The following is a 24675-nucleotide window of genomic DNA, read 5'->3' on the forward strand; positions in this document are numbered from 1 at the left end:
GACTTCTCCACTGGCAGCAGGACTGTGCCCCTGCCAATGACTCTCCCACTGGCAGCAGCATTGTTCCTCTATCTGTGCTCCCCACTGACTGCAACACCCCTCCCCCCAACTTCTTTTAAACTGGTGGCAGCATTGTGCCTATGCCTATGGCTACCCTACTGTCTGTAACATTGTTTCCCCTTCCACTCCTCCCCCACTGGCAGCAGCATTGTTCCACTTTCTACAACCTCTTGGAGATGAAAGTAGTATTGTCAAAATAGCTCTCCAAGTTTCCCCAACCTGTTAGAGCAGAACACTATGGACACTTTCAAGTAGTGTCAGTTGTCAGTTGGAATGCCTCTATAAAGCTGCATCATCGGATCGGCAAAAGTTTTAATTTTGGCATCCCTATCATGCTCCACTAGCCCCAATCTCCTCTGAAATGGATGTTCCACGCTCATGTATATGCACTACATTTGGCGCATGCAGAAAACCTCCTTTCCTAAAAGTAGTAATGTTGATACTGTGCTGCTATGTAGTCTAAGCTCAAATACAGCCAGATCCTTCTTCATTAGTAACTGTAATTGTATAGTGACCCACATTGAATCTCAAATGAAAGTGTCAGTGTCAGCTTGTAATTTATAAAGATGAACAAAACTTTAACAATGTGCATTTCTGCCATGCTGTCAAGAGGTGAATCTTCCATCCCATAGCCGTATTTCTCTAATATAACGATATATACAATAGCGGATTGAACGATTAAATACATATCCTTACATCAGCCTCCATTGTCTAATACAAGGGAAATACAGCTCTGTAATAGAACTTTTTTTTATAAGGTTCCATCTCTACAATTTATGAACATCTTTTAGAGAAAGCCAAACCGGCACCTCCAATTCCAGCTTTTATATACTCTATAAATAGACCAGTGTTTTTCCGAGTGCAGAATTCTGGGCTCATGGCTAATGACAGTGGACCAGAAGTTAGTACCATTGTAAAAGGGAAAATATTGTTTATTTCTATCGCTCCAATTCATTTTCCTGGGGGATAAGGAAATAATAGTCCAATTGTGTCAACTGAGAAATAAAAAAAATGCAGAAAACATTAAAGGAGAAGTTCGACAATTTTTTTTTATTAAAGTATACAAAATAAGTAATAAGTGTATATTGGGGATTTGTATAACTTTTGGGGGGCAATAAAATACTTTCATAAAAAATTTTGCTAGACTTCTCCTTTAATGTACAGTATTAACCAATAGTTTGGACAAGTCTCACCTGGACGCATGTGGATCCCCTGGGTTGCAACCGATTTGGCTTAGGCTGGGTTTATGTTTATTCTGTTTTTATTGAATAAAGCATTTAAAAACAAAATGACAATTGTAAATCATATAAGTACATACACATTGGGAAGCAACTGCTTTGAATGTTCAACTGTACATAGACAGAACATATATTTTAACATTAGCATACTTACATCCCTCACTATGCTCAGGCATAATGGGAAAACATTCCCCAAATTGTCATCTTAGCCAAAATCCAAGTTTTTGTTAGTAAAAAAAGGAGAAAAGAAATTAAAGATTAATCTAACCTGCTGATGGCCCCCCATAGCGGCAGGGATGCTGAGGAGAAAGGTATTTGTCCTACCTTCCTCCTAGGGTAAAGTCTGCTCCAGAGCACCGTTAGGAGCACTGCTGCGTTTCTGGCCCGTCCCTTCAAATGATAATCAATGGAGGGAACAGCCTGGATGACTCCTATGGGGCTATCAGCAGGTTAGACTTGTCAAACTTGATAGTTCCCCTTTAAGAAACAAAACAACTCTATAAGACTCTAAGTATAGAGTAAAATAGAAAAAGGAAAAAAAAAGAGGCGGAATGGGAATGGGCAGGGGGAGGTACAGTAGCTAACAGGGATGTCTCCACCAACACCAAGTTTACATATGATACCCCTAAAGACTCACTGCAAGATAGCAAGGAAATCTAGCCCTTCAAAAAAAAAAAAATAAATAAATAAAGGACCAGGCATTCCATATCTTCAAGAATGCCTCCATGCACCCATGTGCCTCCTCCACCAGCTTCTCCGTCCTCTGTATTATTGTAGCTCTGCAAACCATTCTTATAGAAAAGGAGGATCCACCGATTTGCCATGGATTCCCAATCTGACTGAAGTAACCAAGGGGCCGTATTTAGGTCTCCTGGGGAGATTTATTTCTCTAACAGGACCCATACATACATACATACATACATACCTACTAAATACTTGCTGAAGTCTTTATAAATAGCTCAGGGTTATGCAGATGGCATTGGTATAAGAAACGTGGGAGAATATGCATCTTTAATGTACACATGCAGCCAAGCAAAGAAAGAAATTTGTGTTCTCTATGGAATACCCCTTTAGTAACTTCCTTCCAGTGTGTTTTAGATCATACAACTTTGTTGCATTTTTTAATGTGAAATTTTTATTTATCAGAATTCATGGGATTCTTTAAAAAATGCAACAACTAAAAAACACACATTTACCTTTTCTTTTTTTTTTTTTTTAAAGCAGAAAAAAACAAAAAAAAGAAATAGAGATCTATGAGAAGAAAAGTAGTCTTGGTGTAGGCATTAAATGCATTCATGGAGCCCCATATACCTAATGAAAGTTTTTTGCCTCCATTCAGGGTGTATACGTTTGCCAAGTGAAATAACACAGACTGATGTGTCATGAATCAACTTCAGGCCACATTTCATCTATCCAGTTTGCTACCCAAATGATTTTGAATCATAACTGTTAGAGATGATCGAGTAGTCAAATATTCGACTTTCAAGAATTCGAATCGAATAGGCACCGATATTCGACTAATGGAACGAGTATTCGATCCCGTTATAGTCTATGGGGAAAAAATTTGCGGCACTTGGAAATCAAAATTCGACCACTTGGAGGTCACCAAGTCCCTCATAAAACTTCCCTAAACGATGCAAACACCTCCAGAATGACACTGGGACATTAGGGGGAGCATGCCTGGGTGCACCCAACACCCCAAAATCACAGTATAATGCCAGTCTCCGCAGTTGCGAAGGAAAAATATTTGCGAACGCTTTACGAACATTTACGGCAATGTTCACACATTTTGTTCGTATTTCTTGCGCAGTGTTACATACATGATTCCAATGTGCTTCCGCAAAGCGTCATGTTATTCGCGCGTATCACACGTAATGCTGTACAAACGTTACTGGAACAATATGTATCACGTGCCTTTTACTGGGCAACTGAAACAGTATGTATAACGTGCCCTTAGTGGTGTTAAACAGGGACACTATAAGTCACTTGTACACACAGGGTACTGGAATGAATACAGCTGCTGATGTTATATCATCTATTTCTTAGCACTGGGAAATGCTTTGGATTCAGAGATGACTATTCGCTTGATCTTAGCCCTGAAAAGGACTTTTGGGTTCGGTAGTAAGCCTGCCTAACCAAAACGCTACTAAAACCTATCTCTCCCTGCTGCAAGATCTTTCCCTGGCTAGGTTGAAAGCTCATCTGTGGTAAAGAGGCGGAAGCCAAGTATTTAAGATTCAAGGTCATGTGGTTCAGCCATCCAATGAGGGTAGACGCCGTTTTCGCGCTGCGTGCGTACTCCCAGGGTCCCTCACGACCTCCCTGCATGGTGATTGGATTAAAAAAAGCGCCAACTGTGATGGGAGGGCTTTCCAATGTTTCCCGCTTATTCGCCTCACTACTCGAAATTAAATTCAAATTTTTCGGATACTGCAATATTCGATCGAATACCTACTCGATCGAATCGTATTCGCTCATCTCTAATAACTGTATATACTTTTGCTTTCTATTGTTATACAGTGACGCACGTTTGATTCCTGATCTGAATAATTATTCCTCCATGACTTGAAGGGGTTGTCTGAATTATCTTAAAAAAAAAAATAAAAAAAGTCTGTTTTTGTCTGAAGATCAAATGGTATACTCACCTGTTTTATCTCCACTCCTCCCACACCTCTTTGTTTACTTCCCTGCAAAGATGTGCCTGTATACCCTATATACCCTGTATTCCCTGTATTTCATCACTGGCCTCAGCAGTAGATGGCACAAGACCCCTGAAGCCAGTGACTGGGCACATAATATCTGCAGGCAAGTAAAGTAAGGTGGCATGGAGAACTAGGATGGCAGGGATAAAACAGGTGAGCACAGCATACTGAAGACACCAATTGTGTCACTGTGTCCCCTCAAATCCCTTTATTGTGCCACTGTACCCCTTAAGGGATTTAATGATGCCACTGCCTCCTAATATACTGTGTAACCATGCCAAAGGATCCTGCTCATGGCAGATCCCTGAACCAGTGAACCCCTCCCCCCAGCATATGGGCTGGGTTCCAATCGCGATAACTTCATCCCCTATCATTACGCCAATGCGCTTATATGCTGAGGGTATGTGCACACTTCAGAATCCGGATATATAACCTGTCACGGATTCCGCCACTCGCCCTTGGATGCACTCGTGCGCATCTCTGCCCATGACATGGACTCCATTCTATGCACAAGCGGATTCCGCCTGTGCACAAAGAATGAACAGGGCGGATGGTGGAATCTGCCTGTGCATGGAATGGAGTCTATGGGACCGTTAGAAATGCGTGAGCGGGGGAAAGTGGTGGAATCCGCAGCGGGTTATCCGCCTAAATTTCGTACTGTGCACATACCCTTAGTGGGAGATTTATCAAAGGGTGTAAAATTTAGACTGGTGCAAACTGCCCACAGCAACCAATCACAGCTCAGCTTTAGGCAGTGCTGAAAGGAAAGCTGAGCTGTGATTGGTTGCTGTGGGCAGTTTGCACCAGTCTAAATTTTACACCCTTTGATAAATCTCCCCCTTATAGTGAAAGCCTATGCAGTTATTTTGAGCCTTTAAAGTTTCATTCACACATACAGGATCTGCTGCAGACTATTGCTGCAGATATCAGTATAACTAAAATTTGCTGCAGATCCTGTACAAGTGAATGGACCAGTGGTGGGTTTTAATGTGGGCGGCTTGGTGGGCAGCCCAAGACTCCTGGGGGGCCACAACAGTCTCCCATGGGTTGCTGAGTAATGTGCAGCTGCAGGACCTTCCCAGGTGAGAAAACTAACAGCAAAAACCAAACTCACCTCCCACACGCTCCCCTGTTACTGTAGGTCTACCTGCACTGCTCTCCCAGTTTTCTCTTCCAGCACAGGCAGTGTGTTTCAGAGCAGTGTCAGGACACCTGCAGCAATGGGGGAGCATGTGGGAGGGTTTTTTTGGGGGGGCAGGTTAGATAGACAGCTCAGGGCACATTTAATCCACCACTGCTAAGGGTATATATTCAAATGCTGCAGATTTTCCTTTTTAAAGGAGAAGTCCTGGGCAATAGAAAATATTCATTACGAGGGGGGGGGGGGTGTACATAAGAACCTATACTTACCTATACCGTGCCCTCGCAGTGCCGCGTCCTGCTGCTGGACCCTTGCTGGTATTATCCATATTTCCCCTACCTTACAACATGGCTAACGGATGCCCTGCTCAACAAGTCAGTGACCAGGGCAGGACACTGCAGTCACTGACTAGCCAAGCGTGCTACCAACAAAAAAGGAGAGATGACCGGGAGCCTGGTGATACAGAGCTGCAAGTGCACAGGGACCTGTAAGTATAGATTCTTTATTATGTTCTCCCCGCAGTGTGTCTGAACTTCTTAGTGTTACTGTTGTTGTTGTTTTTTGTTTGTTTGTTTTTGCAGAAATCAATAGTCCAGGCGATTTTCAGAAACGTTGTTATTGGGTTTATTAGGCAAATATGCCATTATCTGCATTTATGCAAAAGAGGAGTCCGTGGAGCCTCATTGAAGAGTCTCAAAACACAGGACTAGCCAGATATCCCTCCGGGAAGGTCCCAGCCAAGGGGCGGCTCCTGTTAGGAAACCACCAATTCCACCATATTAAGTGGCCCTATAAGTCAGTGTAATGACAAGGGATAAACCAAGGCTAGGTAACCATCCACAGACAGCTGTTTCGGGGTGTTGCCCCTCATCAGTGTGGAGCAGGATTCTGGCTAGGTGGGAGCAATGCCTAGTAGAGCCATAAGAGAAACAGATTGCTGAACTCAGGGATTGAGCGCTTTCATTAGCAGCCAGCAGTGTTGTCATTTGGCTGTTCTCCCTGAGTAGAACAGGAGGGAGGACAAAGGATTACCTTGTATTCAGAGGTCAGAGAGGTCAGTGCTGACTTCAGAGGAGATAGCCCAGTGATGTAGCAGTAAATTAACTCTTTGTTTTCCTGTCTTAGTGCCTCATCTGCCTCCGCCCCTCCCCTCTCCATAGAGAACCATGAACACAGGGGGGAGAGCTTCAAACTGCTTTTTCATGATAAAAATGCTTTTTTCGGCTACTAAACCCAATTACAAAGTTTTTTAAAATTTCCTGTACTATTTCCTGTATGATTTCTGCAAAAAAAAAAAAAAATGAAACGACAGGTACATTTTAATCTGGAAGTGAGAATCTATAAAAAAAATCCCAAGCATATCCATTACCCATAACCCCATGGTTGGCTTCATGCCCACTGTGCTTCCAGGCGGGCATCTCACTTCTCCTAATTCATTATGCAAGTAACTTTCCACAGTTACTGAATTGCGCAAATACACACACACACTAAATAAATAAATAAATAAATAAAATATATATATTTTTTTTTCTCCTTTTTTTTCTATTGTTAGTAGGAAACTGATGAGAAAAACAAACAAACAAACAAACATTTCCAGCTCTTAGTAAGTCGCAGCCATCAAGGGGTTAAGCCCCGTGCCTCTGGGAGAGTCTTCAGTGCCCACACAGGGATCCGGCAGGGAAGGGGTTAATCCCAGCTTCCAGACTCTGATCACCGGACTGAATGAACACATCCACAAGTATGTCGCTCCGTGGCCCCGCCCACCGGCCGCACTCACCCTCTGATTGGCTCTTCCCCCTGCCATTCACCAACCCCCCCAGCCCTCCTATTCTTTTTACTATGAAATGAGGGAGAGTTGGTGGGTTTGGGAAAGGGAGAAGCTGAGGACCGGAGCGGGGAGGGATGTGCTGCGGGGCCACCAGCATCTTCCAGCACAACAACTACTTCTTCTTCTTCATCATCATCATCTTCTTCTTCTTCTTCATCCTCCTGTGCTCTTCTGTGATGGAGAAGACAGAAAGTTGTGACTCATCTGTAACAATCTGCAAGTAGTGACACTAACCCGGATCCCCCGGCTGTATGTGGGCATAGGCTGCACCCAGGACTGATGGATCTCCTGCCTGCTGCTGCTGCTGCTGTCCTATGAGGGGCTGCCTCTTCTTCCTCCTCTTCATCCTCTTCTTCTTCTGCACCTACCTGGGAACTTGATGGCTGGAGCAGTTTCTTCATGCACCCCCCCTGGTCGCTTCTAGCCTGGGAGCCTGATCTTCCATGTGATCTGCCTGCTGGGAGCAGCTATGGGCAGACTGGGATTGTATGAGTGGACCTTGTACCAGAGCCTGGCCACACTTGTCACTCTCACACTTGGGATGCTGTTTTGCAGAGGTAAGCCCATAGCCCAGTCCTGCCTGCCTGCCTGCCTGCCTCTATTATCCAGGATTTATGGGTCCAGATGACCTGTGCAAGTTATAAATGCCAGGCAGATAGATGAAGCCATTAAATCACATGTGCTTTCCATTACTTGTTAAAGGGCAAAAAATGCATTTGCCTTTAAGGCTTTTATTGTCCTTAATTGTATCAGGAGTGGATTAGGTGTAAGTGATAGTGGGTATTAAGCCTCAGCCACACAGCTTGCTATTCAGTTACATGATAAACTACTTACATGAATGGGAGAACTCTAACTGTATACCAGAGGACTAGTCCCAGCACATAACATTGTATCCATTCCTACTGATGTTTATAACTAGAACACATGGGAGAACTCTAACTGTATCATGTAGCTATATACCAGATGACTAGTCACAACACATAACATTGTATCCATTCCTACTGAGGTTTATAAATAGAACACATGGGAGAACTCTAACTGTATACCAGCACATAACATTGTATCCATTCCTACTGATGTTTATAAATAATACACATGGGAGAACTCTAACTGTATCATGTAGCTGTATACCAAATGACTAGTCACAGCACATACATTGTATCAATTCCTACTGAGGTTTATAAATAATACACATGGGAGAACTCTAACTGTATCATGTAGATGTATACCAAATGACTAGTCACAGCACATATATTGTATCAATTCCTACTGAGGTTTATAAATAGAACACATGGGAGAACTCTAACTGTATACCAGCACATAACATTGTATCCATTCCTTCTGATGTTTATAACTAGAACACATGGGAGAACTCTAACTGTATACCAGCACATAACATTGTATCCATTCCTTATGATGTTTATAAAGAGAACACATGGGAGAACTCTAACTGTATACCAGCACATAACATTGTATCCATTCCTTCTGATGTTTATAAATAGAACACATGGGAGAACTCTAACTGTATACCAGCACATAACATTGTATCCATTCCTTATGATGTTTATAAATAGAACACATGGGAGAACTCTAACTGTATACCAGCACATAACATTGTATCCATTCCTTATGATGTTTATAAATAGAACACATGGGAGAACTCTAACAGTATACCAGCACATAACATTGTATCCGTTCCTTATGATGTTTATAAATAGAACACATGGGAGAACTCTAACTGTATACCAGCACATAACATTGTATCCATTCCTTCTGATGTTTATAAATAGAACACATGGGAGAACTCTAACTGTATACCAGCACATAACATTGTATCCATTCCTTCTGATGTTTATAAATAGAACACATGGGAGAACTCTAACTGTATACCAGCACATAACATTGTATCCATTCCTTATGATGTTTATAAATAGAACACATGGGAGAACTCTAACTGTATACCAGCACATAACATTGTATCCATTCCTTATGATGTTTATAAATAGAACACAATAGACCAAATATTTACAGTTAAAGTTGCAACTTCCTAATGATAAACAAAGAGAGTGGATTCTCCTGCAGGGGGATAGAAGTGGTAGGAACATCACCAGCAAATCTTAAGGAGGTTTGACAAGTGGCATCTTCTGATCTTGGCAGCAGCTAGTCTGCTCTGTTCCATGTCTCCGCTCCTGTTGGCATTGCCTTGGTGGGTTCCTGTGACCTCAGGGGGGGATTACAGATAAGAGAGCTCTTATTGTTGAGCATGTTTAAATCCCCTGCCAGCAATTTCTTTTTTTTTCTCTTGAAGACACCATTTCTCCCAAGTTTGACTCCTGAGGGGACTCCCAGACACCATTTTGTCACATTGCTGTCCCAAATCTCTTCAGAATTTAGCTTAAAGAACCAATTGGTGTCAATGTGTCAGTTCAATGAAGAAGTCTTTATACCAGAGCTCATCTGCCAATATATAAGCATCCACACTCAACTATAGTCTACATTGATTTGTAGAGACATCCTCAACTTGCCAGAAGCTCCCTGTGGTATAGGGATATCGCACATAGAAATCATTGAATACCACAACCAGCCAACTGATAGGGTGTCTACTCAATTGATTTAAATGGATTAAAAACTCCGCCGTGCATATTTCATGTTTAACTGATGAATGTATGAATACATTTGCATTGGAAATATCAACCATTACATGTCCCCGTCCTTGACTTGAAACCACTCGACAGCCTTTCCAGAACCAACTAGACCACACTGGCTTTGAAGACTAGACGTAGAATGGGGGCCATGCAGAAACTGCAGATATCATTGTGATCAATCATGTGGGAGATTCCAGTCCTCCAGCTGGGACATACCTGGGATGCAGCTGGACGCCACCTTGGTGCCTTTTACTCACATTCATGTTTCGCATTAGAACAATGCATTTCCTTTGTGCTGGGGATTTATGGAATGAGTAACAGATCTCTGGCAGTATCCAGCTCTTTATTACATTAACCGAATGTTCAACTTCATTGGGTTATAACTAAATGTGAACATAGCGGTTCTTTAAACCGTTATTTGCAGTTCTTCTAGAATCTTTTTGTGATTCCATCGCATTACTATTGTTCTAAAGTGCAGCGTGGCGAGAATAATTTACACCTTCATGTGTTGTCTGAGATTATATATCATAGGTCTCAGGTACAGTAAATCAATAGTTCTTTTAGATGACAACCCAGTGTGAAACGCTTTAAGTTTTATTCATGTGTCAGTGAGGACATTGAGTTACAGGTTATCCAACTATTACCAGAGAAATGCAGCTTAACGTACGCTGTTATATATTGGTTATTATAATTTATAGATTGATAGTCAAGCTGAGATGTAGGAGTGCTGAGTTTGTCATATGGCACAACTCCTGGTGAGGTCACTGTGGTTTTTCATAGGTAAACCCTATCTATCTATCTATCTATCTATCTATCTATCTATCTCCTATCTATCTATCTATCTATCTATCTATCTATCTATCTATCTATCTCCTATCTATCTATCTATCTATCTATCTATCTATCTATCTATCTCCTATCTATCTATCTATCTATCTATTATCTATCTATCTCCTATCTATCTATCTATCTATCTATCTATCTCATATCTATCTATCTCCTATCTATCTATCTATCTATCTATCTATCTATCTATCTATCTCCTATCTATCTATCTATCTATCTATCTATCTATCTATCTATCTCCTATCTATCTATCTATCTATCTATCTATCTATCTATCTATCTCCTATCTATCTATCTATCTATCTATCTATCTATCTATCTATCTATCTCCTATCTATCTATCTATCTATCTATCTATCTATCTATCTATCTATCTCCTATCTATCTATCTATCTATCTATCTATCTATCTCATATCTATCTCTCTATCTATCTATCTATCTATCTATCTATCTATCTCCTATCTATCTATCTATCTATCTATCCCTATTTATCAAAAGCAGCCACAAAGACAAGCTGAGCATTATTACATCTACTGTATATTCTTTCATCCCATCGTATAACACTTCCAGTTGTAGGTGATATATATGCCATATTAGGGTCATACAGTATACTATTCTATTATACTATACTATATTATAATATATATATATATATATATATATATATATATATATACATATATATATATATATATAGAGTGGTGCCTTGGATTACGAGCATAATTCGTTCCGGGACCGCGCTTGTCATCCAAATCCACTCTTAAACCAAAGCAAATTTTCCCATAAGAAATCATAGAAATGCAGACAACTGGTTCCAAACCTCCAAAATAATGATTTATTATTCTGAATAACATGTAAAACAAATGAAACAAACATTCAGAAACAGCAGAATATGTGATATTATAATTTACTGTACAGTAATGGAGAGGATGGGAACACAGGGGCGGACAGAGACTGCAGGGAGCAGGAAGGAATGAGCAGGACAGATGTGGGCACATACATGCAGCGCTCTCTGTCCGGGGAGAGAGGGGTTACAGCTATGGAGAGATTACCTCCACAGTCCTGTCCCCTGATGTAAGCCCCAGCCTGAAGTGGATCTGTTATGATTAGGAAGGTGAGGGAGACTTCCTGGGTCAGAGTACATGGATGTAGACCCCGCTATGCAGACCATGCCCCTCCCCCACTCCCCCTCCCACCCAGTACAGGGAGCTCTTACACCAAGCAATGTTCTTAAACCAAGTCACAATTTTGAAAAACTGTGAGGTTTTAAACCAAAACGCTCTTACACCAAGTTACTCTTAAACCAAGGTACCACTGTATATATAGACACTATATTCTATTATACTATACTATTACCATATTAGGTTCTTATAGTATAGAATCCATTTACTATTTGAACCAGGAAGGTGCCAAGGCCAATGAAGAGAAGAGGCTTAGGTATGTTGGGCCTAGCTTTCAATATCCCTTAATATTTAGAAAAACGATTTCCCTAGGAAACAATTGAGCATTGTGAGAGCGTCTCACTCTGCAGGAATGAAGATCAGCCTCAGCTCAGTGATACTGTTTAGCAGCCAGGGATTGTGCCAGAATCTACCGACACCGATAGCAGCTGCCGAGAGTCCCCCCCATTATGGCTCATTGAGATAAAAGGGTAAGATATGAATTTCCTGCAGGGAGCAGGGGAACGCTGTCTGCATCGGGCAGTGTGATTTTATACTTCACGGGATCTTCTGAAAGGCTCTGCAAACTTATTACAATGTCAGCGTGCTTGAGCTCCAAGAGAGCTTTAATTGAGTGATCCTGACCCCCCCTTATCCGGCTTGCAATCCCTCTCTGGGTTTTGTCTGCTGAACTGTAGGATTAAAGCTTTTGGAAGGATGTGGTTCTCACAAGCAATGAACAAGCTAAATTCCAGAAACCAGTTATTTCTTTTAATTAGACGTGTAGTATCAACACAAACATTTCCCTTCACGGCCGCTCACCGCTCGCTATGTGCCCTTGCATCCCATTAGACAGTAGACTTGTCCCAGGACGTCTTTCATTTATGAACTTGGCCTCTCTCCTATACTGTAGGGGCCTATTCTGCTTTGCCAGTTCCTTTTAGAGACAAATACAGAAGAATTTCCTTTTAATAAAGCTTTTCTGATTGTACCAGTTCAAGATTTGGATTCTCGATACTAGTATTCTTCTAGACGTGCATTGGGATACACATAAGCTTTGATCTTGCTGTCTATAGGAGTATACAGAATTCCACCAATGTCATTGAATATCATGTTTGTTTGGTAGTTTGGTAATTATGTGTCAGTACGTGGATGATTGCTAGTACCAATTCATGGCTTATACATGACTATATGCTTTAATAGAATAATTCAAGTGTTCCTTTTAGGCTACGTAGGTTTCCGGCCGTAGCGCGCTCCGTGAATAAGCGGCCGGAGATTTACGTAGTTTGCGTACAATGGAAAGTATACGATCTACGGCCGCACAGTTCACACTACGTAAGAACTTATGCCCGGATCGTAGGCGGCGCCATAAAAAATTAACCAGACCATTGTTTCGGGACGGAAATGCTGTAACTTACGCCCGTAGCGTAACATGCGGTCCCGTACGTAGTGGTGATTTCTTCATTTTTGCAGCTTATTGTGCCGATCCAAAAGGTTCTGTGGGGTGTCCGGGGCTAGGCGAAGATTTCCAAGTAAAAGACCGCTGTCAGATCGCTACGTACGCCGCTCGGGAAGCGTACGTAGCTTACGGGCGTAAGTTCGCGGACGATACGTAGCCGGCCGCAACTTGCGTAAATTCCGGCCGGAGTTTTAAACGTATATGTCCGGCCGCGAAAAATATGCGGCCGGACATATACGTAGTGTGAACATAGCCTTAAAGGGATCAGGCTATGTGTAATAATGCAGAGATACAATGACAATTCCCATATAAAAATGATCAAAACTATACTGAGAAATAGAAAAACTTGCAGTGTGTATGGCCATAAGGCAACATGAACAATGACAGGTCACTGAGCCACAAGGGAGCAGGTACTGAATGCTCCACTCATCACTACATAGCGACATGTTAAGCACCCAGACCAAGGTACTGAATTTTACATTGACCTTCAGCTTTCAGTTACTTAATGTCCCACTGACTGTTAGATAGGGATTCCGAGTGTCAGTATCTGTTGGAAATAGAATGAATTCTTACTATTCCAGTCACCACAAGGGATTACACGACCACTGAACCACCATAGGTCATAACACCATTGGACCACTAGGGATCAGGTACTTAAGTGTTAAAACATACATTGACCTTCCAAGTACTGCATATCCCATTGACCTTTAGGTCATGAAAGGCTAAAACTAAAAATATATGGATACTTAGTGATTCCTTTAGTACTATGGGCCAGATGTTGATAGCCAGGGAATACATACTGAATTTTTCTCTATTATGGGAAGTCAACATAGATCATCTCACCTCTAGACCACCAATAGCCATTAGCTTACTGGACCACCAAGCAGCGCCAGGAACTTGAATCACCAAGACATAAGATTATAGGGTCCTATTAGACAAAGCGATTTTTTTTGTTTTCTCTGATTAGCGATAAACGTTTTCTTTTGGGAATGACCTAAAATTGTTTATCCAGCGAAAATCTTTTACTTTCAAATCAACTGATATCAGAAAGTTATATAGATTTGTAATTTACTTCTATTAAAAATTCTCAAGTCTTCCCACACTTATCAGCTGCTGTATGTCATGCTTTATTTTCAGTCTGACACAGTGCTCTCTGCTGACATCTCTGGCCGAGACAGGAACTGTCCAGAGCAGGAGAGGTTTTTTATGGGGATTCAGAGAAAACCAAGAGAGAGTTCCTGTCTCGGCCAGAGATGTCAGCAGAGAGCACTGTGTCAGACTGAAAATAAAACACCACTTCCTGCAGGACATACAGCAGCTGATAAGTATGGGAAGACTTGAGATTTTTTAATAGAAGTAAATTATAAATCTGTATAACTTTCTGATATCGGTTGATTTGAAAAAAAAAGATTTTCGCTGGATAAGCCCTTTAACATAACACACTGAATGATAGTCTTAATTATGATCATTCGATAGTTTTTAGTTAATTACAGTCGTCCCCACACTCTAGTTTACGAACAATCATAGAACGATAGATTAGCGAACGATTAACAATCATTTTTTGGTCAGCTGAAAAGATGCGATCAACGACATATGAACAAATTTTCATTGGTTGCTTGATCATTACCTGCATACATAGGCTATGTTCACACAACGTTTTTTTAGCTCCGTTTAAAATGACGTTCTCCATTTTGAGTCTGAAATAAGGGACGTTATTTAGTTGCCTGACCTCCCCTTACTGCAATGACGGGTGTTTGTATATTCTTCTAGTTTGGTTACTAATTGGACTTTGGATGCGGCTTAATTGAAAAGTCCATTAAATTTAATGGTAAAAACAGATAAAGAACGGTGACAAAAGAAAAACTGTGTGTGAACAACTAATAAAAAACGTCCGCTGTTTGCAAAAGACGTCCACAAATAATGATCGTGTTCATTATTTTGACGTCCGCAGTAAAAACGTCCATTGCTGTCAGTTACATCATGGCAAAAACGGACGTTTTTTAAATATCAAAATCGGCCGCCTTTTCTCCATTTTTGACGTTGTGTGAACATAGCCTTAGAAAGATTATGGCTTAAATGTGAACGATTATCTGCACCACAATCTTTCCATGGCCCTAACTACCAGGACCTAATCTAATTGACTTCTTCTAGACAAGCACACTCAAAGAGTAGGGGGGGGGGGATGGGTTTAGTCCAAGACCATACTGATCTCTACTCTTTATTGAGTATCACATAACCAGTACAATCCTAATCTAAAACATAAGTTTCTATATGTTAAAGAATGCTGGATAATTTTCTTCGGTGAGAGAAAGCAAATCATAGGATGATGCATAACCGCAATTCCAGCTTTGCTTGCATGTGAAAATGCATTTATTTCCAGCAGCGGATTGCACCTATGGTTGGACGGATTACTTCTAGGATGTTTTCATCAGTTTCATATTCATTTGTCTGGAAACACAACTAGGATTTATTGACACCCAGAGTCCTTCTCCAGCTAATATTCAGGTGTGTTTCGAAAGACGAGGGCTCTTCTTCACTTCCATCTTGAAGGAAACTCGTTAATTGGACAAGTGAAGCCTCTTGGATCGGTGCTGTATTTGTCCTCCGCTTTAAATCTGTCTGCTGCTGTCACTTGAACAAGTCTTCCTTGCTGATTTAGATATTTCCTTGCGTCTGATCAGCTTTACTCGCGTTACCAGCCAAGCGGCAATTAGATTCATTCACCAAATTACAACAACTATGCAATGTATCCTAACAGGAACTGCTAGTAATATGTCTCCTCAATTACCAACAGGATTTCCTGGAATGTTTCAATGAATTAAATATTTTCGAATTTACCTATTTTTTCCTCCCTTACAATGATCAGCCATTACATTAAAACCACAGGTGAAGTGAATAACAACCTTGTGATATATCTACACAATCCAGTGAATAGAAGGACAGCTGAGGGCACTCACCCATGTGTTGCAAAACTCTTTATTCCAAAATGCAGTTAAAATCTCTGTGACACATATCACTCTTGGGCAGACGCCATAAGACTTTACAGCATAGACATCATCATGATGGCCATTTCACGCGCAGGCGCTTCATCAGGGTTTGGCAACACATGGGTGAGTGCCCTCAGCTTTCCTTCTATTCACTGGATTGTGTAGATATATGACTCTGTTTGTGAGGAGCACCCCTGTTGCTGATTGGCATAAGCCAACATTACACATCTAATTGACTGCACATAAGCCAAAATAAAGGGAGTAGTGCCAGTGAACTTTCTCACTAAGGGCTCGTTCACACAGAGCAAAAGCAGCCGAATTTATGCGCTGAATCAGTGCTGAAATTTCAGCCGTTAAAATAGGTGCAGAGCTAATTTCCATTGTGTTGAATGGAAATTCTGCTCTGCAGTTCACACAGTGGAATTTCCTCGCTGAAAGTTCCGCGGCTAATCCGCCTTCCGCCAGAAGAATGAACATGTTCATTCTTCTGCTAGCGGAAGCCTATACAAATCAATGGGGTTCTGATTTTCTGTTTCAGCGCAGAATACGCGCTTATTCAGCGCGTAATACAAGCGGAAATTACGCGCTTAATCAGCGCGGAAATGGGGGGGGGGGGGAAAGGGGGGGGAAATCCCAAGACAACCCAAAGGAGGTGATACCAGGGGCCTACAAGAAAGAAATGATAATGTCAGCATGCACACAGCATATGACCACAGCAAAAGTTTCCCCCAAAAAACATACATACTGTACATACATACCTTAGAAATTAGTGCATCTCCATCAATTGCAAAGTGGTGATGTTTTGCCATTTCTGCTCAGCTCTGCTCCTTTTCCTCTGACAGCTCTGAGGTGATCTGTTCTAGAAAATTCAGGTACTATATAGTCTAGTCTCCCAAGTCTGCAAAATTGTTGTTGGCACCTCCCTCTATTGCTCACGGAATACTCGCTGAATTTCAGCGCTGAATGCATGCGGAATCAGCGCGGATTCCTCGAGTATTCCGCGCTGAAATACTCAGGGATTCCGCTTACATTCTGCTTACATTCTGCTCGGAATTCAGTGTCAGTTGATTTCAGGTGGAAATATTTCCTCGCGTAATCCGCCCCTTTTGGTCTGTGTGAACGTAGCCTAACTTTGTATAATTTTGTGATATATGTACTGTGTAGGAAAGTTTATAATAATTCGGTGTTATGACCGCTAAGCTAGCTTGTCTTCCCAAAAACACAGGGCTAATATATAGTAAATAGCCATAGCAAAAAAGGCTCATTTATACACATACAAAAGTAGAAAAGTAGCCCATCTGGTCTGATCCTACAGAGGAGCCTATGTAGCAAAAAATTGCTGAATGTTATGATAGAAATATTCTAGAACACCAGTTGTATCACAGCTTGCTTCATATGGACCTCCATGAGTGTCTATGCAGAGTGCCTACAACGGGCATATGAGGATCTGTCATGCCTGTGCCTTTTTGAACCTCGTCGCAGTCCTTGGTTTATGGTGTACGGCCAAGATTTTAACCATTTTTTAGTATTTAAATTCTATGTTTCATATGCACCAGTCTGATCACTGTCTGAACAAAGCTAATTCCTTCTGCTTTGGTAATTGATTTTTCCACCACACCCATCCCTTCTCTGCTGAGTTCCATCTGGTAATTTAACAGTTAATCTTTGTTTTGCTTATGATTGACAACCTGCTCTGTGTGCCTGGTCCAATTTGTACCTCTGAATACACTTTTGCTTCTGTCATTGTACTGCATTGACCATTATTTTTCACCCCACCCCATACAACCATCCTTGGTGTTTTGTCTGTCTTGTCTTCGTTTTAGGTTTTACACCTTAGACAGGTTAGGGAATGCTCCCCAGCTGGTAGGAAAAGTTCAGGGCTCTGTCTGTGTTCTTTTTGTCCAAATTTTGGTCTTCCCATGGCAGCCCAGCTGATAGGCTCAGAACTGGACTATGGACTAGTGGAAGAAGATGGTATTGACTGATCACTCACATTGTCTTTTGTGAGCTGTTCACGTAGTCCCCCCCCCCCCTCTGAGGCAGCTCATTTAAATAGCATCCCTGGCCAGCTGTCTCTGCACTCTGTAATGTCTGGAGGGTTAATCACAGAGAGATCACTTAACCTAAGATTACCCTTCCCAGCATTACAGAGTGCAGAGACAGGTGGCCACTTTACATGAGCCACTTTGGAAGAAAGGAGGGACAGATGGAGGGAACAGCTCACACACAGTTTCCTGGGTCTTCAGCAGAAAGCAGCAGGCTCAGAATTGTGGAAAGGAGACTAAATGGGTAATAAGTATGGAACAAATTGTTAGTCTCCAGGAGGGGCGATGATTCAACATGTATTTTACCTAACTGGAATATTCTTTTAAAATAAATATAAAACGGATACAAAAACAGATGGTAAAAACGGATGCAGTTGAATGCCATCTGTTAGGATCCATTTTCCATTGATTTACATTACCTTAAAGCGAATGTTCCATCAGGTATCAGGTTTTAAGTATTGCACATGAATAGAATGGTGCCGACGCGGGGAAGACCATGCCGTGGTCCTTTATTTTATTCCTTTATTCATGTGCAATTAAAAAAAAAAAATGGATCGAAACAGATTAGATTTTTTACAAAAAAAAACATGGTTGACCTAGTTTTTCTGTCCGTTAAAACTAAACATTTAAAAACTGATCTTTTAAATGGACAGCAAAAATGCAGTGTGGCCCTAGCGTTTAGTTAATACAGTGTATGTAAGTGCTCTGCATGCTATACTTCATGACTGATGCTTATACATCATGCGAATGGAACAGGATTGTAATTCATTAGATCATATCTAAGATTGGATGTAAAAGGTTGATATAATAAACTGGACAGTCAGCAAATAAAATTAAACGGCACTTTGCTTTAGTAAAGTTTCCTTGGAAATGGAGAAGTTGTACACCTGCACATCATGTTCCCTCTTAGCCCTAGAAGAATGGGGCCAATATAATAAATGCCCTTCTAGTTCAGTAACATATATACATTTGTATATGGCCTAGTAACAATGTTGCTATAAAATGCGACATATGGTAGGCTCACCACTCCAAACAGAAGATCATACATCATCATCCATGTCTCTGTTGGTCAGATGTTTAGTATTAAAGAAGTTGTCCAGGGAAAATGAATACTTGGCCAGGCTGCCCGGTCTGCAGGGGACATGTCATGCATACTGACTTGTCCTGTTCCCCGCCGTTGCCGGACGCCAGGCTGCCCGCTCTTCACGGCTTCCTGTGTTTATCTGATGACGTTGCGCTCCCATAGGGTCTATGCCGACTGTTCATTTCCCGCGGGAGCAAAACATTGTATGTTATGAAAACTTATATCTGACGAATTAAACTTGATTTCGATGTAAAAAAATTTCTGAGTGGTTTCTCGGGCTGGGCGCAGTATTTAAAGTAAATGACCTGTTTCATCCCGTTTATAATCATGCTAGGAATCAAAATTAAACAGCGGCCGTAGTTTCACGACTAGCCCGTACGATAGTAATTCTACGGCCGTTGTTTTGGCCTCAAAATAACGGCCGTTGAAAATAATGGCCGTTATTTTACACAGTGTGAACATAGCCTAAAGATGTTTGGTCATAAATAGACAATCACCCCATAGATATAAATGCTGCACTTGGGAAGTCCACTGCCATTTTGGAATAGCATTGTCCTCACAAGGTATACTTGGTCTGCAACAGTGTTCGGGTAGAAACATAGGTTGTCGGCAGAAGAAGACCACCTAGTCCATCTAGTCTACCCTTGTACAGATAAAGTTATTTCCAGATATGTTTTATGCTTAGGCATTTCCATCATTTTTGTAGGCCATCTTTGGACCACAATCTCCTCTTTCTACTGGTTATACCTCTAGCTATACAGCCCAGCATACCTTTATATATACAGCCCAGCATACTATTATATATACAGCTCAGCATACCATTATATATAAAGCCCAGCATGCTATTATATATACAGCCCGGCATACCATTATATATACAGCCCAGCATACTATTATATATACAGCCCAACATACCATTATATATAAAGCCCAGCATATGATTTGCTTTCCCTACCACCTGGCTGCACTGGAGACTACTTTGTCAGAAATCACTACCCCTAAATCCTTCTCTTCTGATGTCTTCACTAACACAGAACTGCTAATATACTACTGATATTGGATTTCTTTCCCCTAAGTGCATTGTTTTGTACTTGAAACATTGAACTGCAATTTCCATTGTTTTGAACACTTATCTAGTAAAGCCAATTTATCCTCCATACTGCAGACACCTCAGTGGCGTCCACTCTGTTGCACATGTGGGTGTTAGGTAACAAAGTAACTTTTAAATAATTGCTAATCAGAGCATTGTCCAGGAATCACACCTCCATGGTTGTTTCACTCCTTTTGTATTGCAGACTGGTATTACCTCTTTTATAGGTAAGCTATGCACACAGATCAGGTTGTTCACAAGCTAGCTTCCCTTCCCATGTGCGTCAGTGAGCTTGGGCACAAATTAGCCTCGTCAGCCCTGAATGACTCTCCTTGGATGATGCCTGCTACGGCTATGTTCCCTCTATGGGATTATAGCAGGAAAAGACCATGATCATTATTTGCGTCCATTACTATCTACAGACGCCTTTTCCCGATATTGGACAGAAAGTCCCCGTAAAGGGAACATTGCCCGAACAATGCATACCCCCACCCCATAGGATCTGCTGTTTTAGAGATGCACTGACCCAGTTATCTACCCACCATCATTTAGCCTTTGGCATGCAGATCCTTATGCTTGCCCAGCTTTCCCAGTTTTAATGTTGAGAAATTCTTACTCAGTAAACTAGGGCCAAAATACAGCTGTATTTTTTAATCCAAATTATTTAAAAATAATGAAATAAATAATAATAATAATAATAATAATAATAATAATAATAATAATAATAATAATAATATATATATATATATATATATATATATATATACATATACATGATGGGGATGGGGGGAAACATAATAAAAAAACTATACTTACCCATGTCCTGCTCCTGTAAACCCCACTAGCCCCCCCCCCCCCCCACGCTACGTCGCTGTCCCTCTCAGCCAGTCAGTGACTGGAATGGGACACTGCTGCAGTCACTGACTAAGACAGCTATGTCCAGAGAAGCTGCACTGCAAGGCACAGGGGCCGATAAGCGTTGGTTTATATGCACCTCCCACCCCGTCTGTAGTGTAATTATTAATTTTGTCGGACTTCTCGCCACTTGCCACCACATTGTATACCTGTTTTACTGTTGTATTTTGACTACTTTTTACTGTGTGTGAACATAGCCTAAGGCTAATAGACATGGATATATATAGATATAGATCACTTAAAAAATGGCATAAATATTGAACTGTACATATCTTGTTCAGTAGCAGGGAATCCTGGGAGTGGTCACATTGTATGGTCAGCTCTCCTGTCATGCAGCAGTAAAACCTCTGTAACCGCACAGTGGCATCATACTGACTGAATTGTTGCATAACAAAGAGCATTGTCTCCTAAGCATGACTAGTTGTTGATATAATTAGCCTAAGTTAATTACATGATTAACCCCTTAAAGTCAAAGCCAATTTTCGTTTTTGCACTTTTGCTTTTTCTACTTTATGTTTAAAAGCCCATAGCACTTGCATTTTTTCACCTAGAGACCCACATGAGCCCTTAGTTTTTGCGAAACCAATTGTACTTTGCAATGACAGGCATTATTTCTGCATAATATGCTGCAAAACTGGAAAAAAATAATTTGCGCTGTCAAATTGAAAAAAAAAAAGGAATTTGTTTTGATTTCGGGGAGTTTTGCATTAACACCATTCACCCTATGGTAAAACTGACTTGTTATGCATGTTCCTTAAGTCGTTACGATTACAACGATATATAACATGTATAGCTTTTATTGTATCTGATGGCTTGTAAAAAATTCAAACCATTGTTAACAAATATATGTTCCTTAAAATCGCTCCATTCCCAGGCTTATAGCGCTTTTATCCTTTGGTCTATGGGGCTGTGTCAGGTGTCATTTTTTGCGCCATGATGCGTTCTTTCTATTGGTACCTTGATTGATACCTTGATATATGACTTTTTGATCACTTTTTATGACATTTTTTCTGGATTTGATGCGACCAAAAATGCGCAATTTTGCACTTTGGAAATCTTTTGCGCTGACGCCGTTTACCGTGCGAGATCAGGAATGTGATTAATTAATAGTTTGGGCGATTACGTGCGCGGTGATACTAAATATGTTTATTTATTTGTTTATTTATTTATATTTATAAAATGGGAAAAGGGGGGTGATTTGGACTTTTAATGGGGGAGGGGATTTTTTATCAATAAAAAAACATTTTTACTTTTATTTTTACTTTAACTAGAAGCCCCCCTGGGGGACTTGTATATAGACAGCACTGATCTCTCATAGAGATCAATGCTGTGTATATACACAGCAAAGATCCATCAGATCGGTCATAGATTGCTATGGCCTGCTGCTGTCATTCCGACGCTGAGGCCCGGCACGGGCAGAAGAACGGAGCAATGGGACCCGCGCCAGCTGATAGAGGCACTGCCCGGCTGCATATGTCAGCCAGGATCAGCGCCGTTCAGAGCGGGGTCCCGGCGGGACCCCGCTCTGAACACCCCCCGCGGCACCATGACGTATCAGATACGGTGTTAAAGTTGTTAAGGGGTTAACAAATATGTGTTTCCTTGCGTATGCGGGCAAAGGACGGGGACTTCCTGTGTTTGGTCTGTTTTGAACAGAGAAAAGACCAAGGAGGGAGCATGGAGCACAGTTTTGCTGTATGTATAACATTGATTTAAACATAGAAAATTGTTTAAAAAATATAAAGCGAATATATCGCAAAACTGCTTGTGATCCCAACCCCTGTGGATTTCTTTGAAAAAAATCGACACGACAGGTACGCTTTAACACCCCATGATATAGACGTATACCTTGAAATACCTTAGCTGTAGGCTCTAAAACACTTACACAAGGATGATCCCACTGACACGGAAGCTGTGTCCGTGCTAAAAACAGTGGGAGCCCTTAAAGTGATTGACAACCAGGTCCCTGCCATAATAGCTGGGATCAGAGAAACCTCTGATACGAGTCATTTAACCCCTTAGATGCCGCAGTCAGTAAGGGGTAAGTGCCACAAGAAAACTCTGAATGGGTGCTATCTAGCCTAAAACAAGAGCTGAAAATATTAGATGAGTGTCAAAAAACAATGTATGCAGTACTTTTAAAATTCTCGACAATTTTTTTTTTTTTAGATTGAGTAGAATTTCCTCTTATAATCAGATTCCCCATTTCACATAACGATAGAAACAGGTAAATCTTACTGAAATCGGTCTCCTCGTTCTTCATTTCCTTTCTGCATCCTGTAGCTTAGTTGTGTCTCTCCTGCACATTCTGTGATTATTCTCATGTATTCTCCTGCTATTTCTGATTCGACATGAAGTATCGTTGTTAATCTGAACCTAGAAGTGGGTCTAGTAGATAGATGAGTTGGTACGGGCACAGGTATCCCCCCTTTTTCATAAAATTATGCAGCAGTGTGACCAAACATGCCAGTTAAAATGTTGTTTTTTTTCCCCCTGAATCTTAGAGCTACGACCTTACAATGTGTTTTTTTTTTTGGCTGCTTGAGTTCAAATAGCAGCTGTTATTTCAAAACAATCACCATTATTTAAAAAAAAAAAAAAAAAATTTTTTTTTTTTTTTTTTTTTTTTAAAATCTCAAAATTATGTCTGTCCCAAAAACCAGCCATTGAACAGAACTGGTACGGGCACAGATATCCCCCTTTTTTCAGAAAATTATGCAGCAGTGTGACCAAACATGCCAGTTCAAAGGTTTTTTTTGTTTGTTTGTTTGTTTTTCTGGATCTTAGGGCTACGACCTAACAATGTGTTTTTCTGGCTGCTTGAGTTCAAATAACGGTCGTTATAAAAAACAATGTCTGTTATAAAAAAATATAAAAATACAATACAACCGTTATTTGATCTTAAAATGATCGCTGTCCCAAAAACCAGCCGTCAAACGGCCGAAAAAGACTGGTTGTGGCCTAGTGGTGTGTCTGTATTCTAATGAATATATATAAAAACCAAGGCTATGTTTACACGCTGTAAAATAATGGCCGCCATTTCAATTAAAAATAACGTCATTGTTTTCAGTCTTCAGTGGTTAACATTGAAGTCTATGGAAACACACAATGTATAAAATAACGGTTGTCAGATTAACATTGTTTATGTAATTTTTTTCTCGGTTGTTATTGAGTGAACAGCGGACTTAATTTTACTTTGTTCACATGTTGTTTTTTTCCACCATAATTTCCACATTATTGAAAAGTGGCCATGTTGAACGTAAACTTTAAGGCTAGGTTCACACAACGTAAAAATCAACTGGTATCGGAAAGTTATAATTTATAATTTGCTTCTATTAAAAAATCTCAAGTCTTCCCATACTTATCAGCTGCTGTATGTCCTGCAGGAAATGTTTAATTTTCAGTCTGACACAGCGCTCTCTGCTGACATTTCTGGCCGAGACAGGAACTGTCCAGAGCGGGAGAGGTTTTCTA

General features: G+C 40.8%; 1 protein-coding gene across 1 annotated transcript in view; it reads left to right on the forward strand.

Moving 5' to 3' along the window:
- The first annotated feature begins 7020 nt into the window (after positions 1-7020).
- Positions 7021-24675, forward strand: part of TMEM132C (transmembrane protein 132C) — a 431549-nt gene continuing 413894 nt past the window's right edge. The window contains exon 1 of the mRNA XM_069960966.1: positions 7021-7526. Coding sequence (XP_069817067.1) covers positions 7439-7526 — 88 coding nt within the window. The 5' untranslated portion in view covers positions 7021-7438. The remainder of the gene's footprint in view (positions 7527-24675) is intronic.

This window comes from Dendropsophus ebraccatus, chromosome 3 (assembly GCF_027789765.1).
Source record: "Dendropsophus ebraccatus isolate aDenEbr1 chromosome 3, aDenEbr1.pat, whole genome shotgun sequence".
NCBI lineage: Eukaryota > Metazoa > Chordata > Amphibia > Anura > Hylidae > Dendropsophus > Dendropsophus ebraccatus.